General features: G+C 37.3%; 1 protein-coding gene across 2 annotated transcripts; it reads right to left on the minus strand.

Moving 5' to 3' along the window:
- Positions 1–99: 99 nt before the first annotated feature.
- Positions 100–4,834, minus strand: LOC120155165 (protein TPX2-like). 2 transcript variants are annotated; one of them, XM_039166745.1, is made up of 18 exons: positions 4,367–4,834; positions 4,014–4,171; positions 3,612–3,689; positions 3,283–3,430; positions 2,932–3,040; positions 2,464–2,514; positions 2,271–2,368; positions 2,105–2,180; positions 1,957–2,019; positions 1,734–1,820; positions 1,599–1,657; positions 1,321–1,399; positions 1,159–1,224; positions 1,007–1,069; positions 807–893; positions 680–724; positions 489–564; positions 100–402 (listed from the first exon to the last, which is right to left on the minus strand). In XM_039166745.1, exons 2-17 carry the CDS (start codon positions 4,153–4,155, stop codon positions 520–522), a joined length of 1,296 nt encoding a protein of 431 aa, XP_039022676.1. In that variant the 5' UTR covers positions 4,156–4,171; positions 4,367–4,834; the 3' UTR covers positions 100–402; positions 489–519. The 2 variants fall into 2 exon arrangements, with proteins under 2 accessions (XP_039022676.1, XP_039022675.1); XM_039166744.1 differs by having other exon boundaries at positions 3,612–3,698.
- Positions 4,835–5,002: the final 168 nt, after the last annotated feature.

The raw sequence follows: 5,002 nt of genomic DNA on the forward strand, positions 1-5,002 counted from the left end.
AACCTTCTTCCACGCCTTGGTTTGGTACAAGCAGTCATTGTCTCCTAATGACTTGATTACCATAGATTAATGGCCATTAACATTTGTTGATAAAGGGTAAGAAAGTACACCCAACATGTTCGGGCTGTACAATGTGTTTTAACTTCTTTTTTCTTCCTTTTTTTGGGAGTATTATTATGCACTTTTTTGAGTCGTGTGACTTGAAAGCATTCAGAGCACACAAGTGCACACCTAACATGCCAAGTTCCTTTGGATGTAAAGATTGATTTCTAGTATCAAGAAAAAGAGATCTATGTCGATCTATGCTCTTGTCAAAGTGTTGATTCTTCAAAATTCCGAAACAACAGCAACATATTAAGTTGGATGTCGATGTCGCAAATCATCAGGGAACATGTCCATCTCCTGTATAATCTCCGTGTTGAGTTATTCTCTAAAATTATCAAAATAAGACCAAAGAGATATTATTGTGCTAACGACCCCAATGTTACCTTATGCTCAATTGATTACCAACTTCAGTGATTATTTCCCCCAGAGAAGCGTTTTCTCCTTTCTCAAATGCCTCGCCTACAAGAAATTGGCATTTAGAGTTATTACACGAGGGCAAGGACGGATGGAGAGAGAGAATTGGTAGACCTAAAAGATGCTAATGGAACTTATGTACTGAAATTATGAAACTTACCTCGTGTTCTGGTTGGAATGAAGTGAATCTGTTTTCTTTTGAGCCCTTATAACAAAGAACAATTATATGAATAACACAGAAAAATCAAAAGTTCACAAGCGCTAAAAAGAAATTAGAGTTATAATACCAAGGCAATCTTATTAGATGTAAAGGTAGGCCGAGGAGACTTCATCTGAGATCCATTGCTTGGCTGTAGCTCAGATGTAAGAGATAGCTGGCAGATAGATAGACACACAAAACCCCCCAAAATATCAAACACACCAAATGTTGATTGGAATAAAAAGGATGAGCATATTAAATATAAATGAGACATTTATTAAGGTTCACCTTGCTAGAAAGGTCGACGGGTGGATTTTGCGGAACCCTCTTCTCGGTTTGGAAATTAAATTCCTGTATGGTAGACAAAACACATTTTCATCTCAAACAATTCAGCAAACAATCAGTACGTATAAAAAGAGGAAAGAACTTCCATGCCATACCATTGGCACTGTGGTTTCCCTCTTTATATTTCGAAAAACACCAATATGACCTTTACTGGAAAATATCTGCATAAGGAATTAGATTCATTAGATCGGAAACATTGATACCTAGCTCAAGCTTTTAAATAAACAATACATTGATGCAATTTATTCCTTCTTTACCTTCCTATTTAAAGGACGGGCTTTGAAGTTGTACTTTGTGTCACAAACATCCTGGCAAGCGGCATCCATGACACTTCGTCTAAGGAATAAAAAACAAAAAGAAGAGGGAAAAAATCAAAGTCACTCCTTTATCAGATTCAATACAAAATTAAAATTAGGTTATACACAGGGGGCCGCATAAAAAAGAATTGGCACAAGCACATATGATGCTAGATACCTATATATCTTAAATTCTGCATAAAACCGGTCTCTAGATAATTCAATTTTAAAGCATTTACCTTCTGGCTTCTCTAGTTCCATTGCCATTAGCAGAAATTGTACAAGGTTTTTCAATCCCCTGCAATGACAGAAGATTCCAGATATCCAGATATGAAAAAGTTCAATGTATGATAAATAAATATATCGGTGGTTACCTTATCAGCAGCATTTGTATGTATTGACAAGGAGGATACAGCGGATGAGAGTTGCACCACCCTTTCCAATGTCTTCAGGTGAAATTCCTAAGGAGCAATGAGAAAGAAATCAGTGCTACGTATGGAGGGTAAGAAACCTCGTTTTTTCTAAAATAACATTGCTTTTGATGCTTCGACAAAATGCCATTAATTCAGGAACAACGAAGAAACTGCATTTTATTACTTGAAACTCTGGCAACTTTGGAACACTCTTTTTTGAAACAGGCAATGAAGGACCCTCGAGAATCTGCAAATTGTGAACATATTTGAGAGGAGAGAAGTACAATAAAATCAGCTTTGGAGGAAGTCCCTTTTGTAACACAAGTACCAACTTTTCTATTCAATGGGCGTGCTTTGAATCTATGTGTGACACATGTAACAAGTCCTTCCTCTCTACCATTCTTAGGCCTGAAATGAAGGCAACATTGCGCCAGCAGCTTGTTAAGGATACTCTTACTTTACGCCTCAATATGTAAAAGATAGTGGACCTGAACTAACCGTATTCTTTGAGCCCTGTGTGCTGTTTCAAGCTCAGGTTCCCTTGGAATGGTAAGCCGCAGCCTGGTATTGATGGCATTTCTACCTTTGGTACCTTCCTGCAACCAAAAAGAAAAACTCAGAATGTCTCATATGCAACACAGGTTAAGGTCCAATTGCATTCCCAAAATCTGAACATTATTCAGGGGTATACTTTTTTAGGTGCCTTGCGGAGCAAAGTCATTTGCTGCTTCACCTCATCAACCTACCATGAAGAACATAAGCGAGCCCAAATCAGTAGTTTATTCAGTAAACGTGTAACTGAACCATGGTAGTAAATAAATGATAATTTCAAATACAAAAGTCAGAAATCTAATGCGAGAAAAGTGAAGCCAGATGCCAAACTGATCTACGTGAATCTAGTTTGTCTTTATTCTCAATTTTAATAGGTCTGTCACTTCATATGTGAACAACACAACCCATAAGAAGACCCTATGATAACATGCACTCATTTTTCGTTGCCAATTTGAGAACGTTAAAGGGGGCAAGGTTCTTCAACAATATAAAACTAGTTTTTTATTGTGATTTAAAATCAATAAATTCAATAAAAACAGTTTCCATAGGAAATTCAGCGGTATAAGCAACCATAGTGGGAATATGGGAATTTTCACAATTCATGTACCTTACGCAAGAAACCTCCCTCTAGCTTCTGCCTCTTTGCAGCTTGACTTTCAACCACAGAAGGATTACCTAGGCATCTGATATTGTTTAGCGCCTGTCGCTGCTGAAATCTACAATAGGAAACCAAATACAAAGGCCTTAATTTTTAAGGATTTAAGGTTGATATTAGTCACCACCAGGAGACAGGCATTTTATTATAGAAGCTTTCACACAAGCAAGTCTACTTATTGACACTAGGATGCTTTTACATTACAAGGAATATAAAACTGAAAGTAATCATTTTCAATAGGTAAGATACCTGGATTGTGAGACTACCAAAAACTGGGAGGGGGTCAACATGTCCATGACTTACCTGGAGGTAGCAGCTTGAGGGGGACAATTTTGTTTGGCTAATTGGCTAGCAGTAGGTTTCATAAGAGTTGAGCTCCTATGCATAGGTTTTGCACTCTTAGATTTAGCTTTTAACTTACCACATGATAAGTGATTGTAAGTTGTCAAGTCTGGGAAAGGGAACAGAAAAAATGAAGTAAGCAAAAAAGTATAGGAAGTAATGCTGGAATTAATGATTAAAAAAATCATAAAACTTGAGAGAAGGCAAATATGATAACAATGAGAAAGCAACATCACTAAGAGAGAGGCTACAGAAAACTAAAAACTACTTTGTAAAATTGTCTTGGTCACCTGTAGCTAATTGAAATGATCGATTCAGAGCTTTTTGTAAAATTTTCTGTATATTGGCGGAGATCCCTCTGTTAGTTCCTTCATTTCCTAAAAAAAAAATTAGTATCAGTCCAGCACAATTTCCAGGATTTCAAAAGAACATCCCTTTTTTAACCATTTGTTATTACTGATCCCCCCCTCTCTCAATGGTTTAACCAGAAACTTTAAAACAAACGACACTGGAACACAAGCTCCATACAACTGACGAGAAAGTTCCATACCCTCTCTCAAAGACTGTCTTTTCCGAACCAAGTTCCACGGCTCTTTAATATCAGGCAAACTATAGTATTCGGCTTTAAAATTTAAATAGAATGCCAGTTCAAACTTCAAAGAAATAAAAGCACCAAACATTGTCAACTGTACCTTCGTTAATGGCACCCACAGCTGAAAATTCCAAGGCCGTTAGATTTTCAGGATCACTTTCATGTAGTGTACTAGTATCTTCTTCACCACATTTTGGGGACGTAGTCACAATTTCCAGGAGACTTTTCTCTCTCATAACCATTTTTTTTTCACAAAAGCTTCAAACCAAAAGAAAGTAAAGAAATGTCAATCATTGATATTAGAACTCTATTTTTAAAAAAGAAAGTTAAATATCTCAACGGCATACTTTCTTTAGTCAAACAAGAAGAAAGGATAATAAAAAAATAAAATATAACACTGATGAAAACAATTCTTGCTTCAAGCAACCGTTATTAAGTAAAAGAGACACTGACGAGAAGGAGGATAATTCGGCGCCGATTCGAACCAAAGTTCAGCTTCTTCGGCCTCCTCCGGCGATTCCTCGCGCGTGAAATCAAAGAACCGAACCGCATCGAACTCGTAATCAAGATCGATCTCCCTTACCTCGAATACTGGCTCTATCTCCATCTCTATATCTTCTTCCATCCCTCTTACCGGACTCTCTCTCCGAAACTCACTCCTCAGTCCACAATCCCCGCTCTAACTTCACCTGAACTAACCAGAACTAAACTCCGCCGCCATTGCCACTGAAAATTTGAAACTAGTTTTCACTTTGAAACCCTAGGATTCTTGGAAACGGCCAGGTTGAGTTGATAACGGCGAAGACTACAGTTGTGCCAACTTCACTGTAGCATTCAAAGCAAAATAATTTTTATGGAAAAAATAAAAACGAAAAACAAAGGACAACATCCAAAGCGTAAGGTACAAGCTAGCGGACCGGGCTGCGGTTTTTTTTTTAATATATATAGCGCCGAGGGATTGTAACGATCCGAATTTTGAAATTATGGGCTTCTGAAAATTATTAAAATAAATAAATAAAGGCTGCCTGATATATTTAGACGAAAATATCCCTGCTCTTTTATGAAAATTTTGAGGGTTGAACGTTGTGG

Source organism: Hibiscus syriacus, unplaced genomic scaffold (assembly GCF_006381635.1).
Source record: "Hibiscus syriacus cultivar Baekdansim isolate YM2019G1 unplaced genomic scaffold, ASM638163v2 tig00111166_pilon, whole genome shotgun sequence".
Taxonomy (NCBI): domain Eukaryota; kingdom Viridiplantae; phylum Streptophyta; class Magnoliopsida; order Malvales; family Malvaceae; genus Hibiscus; species Hibiscus syriacus.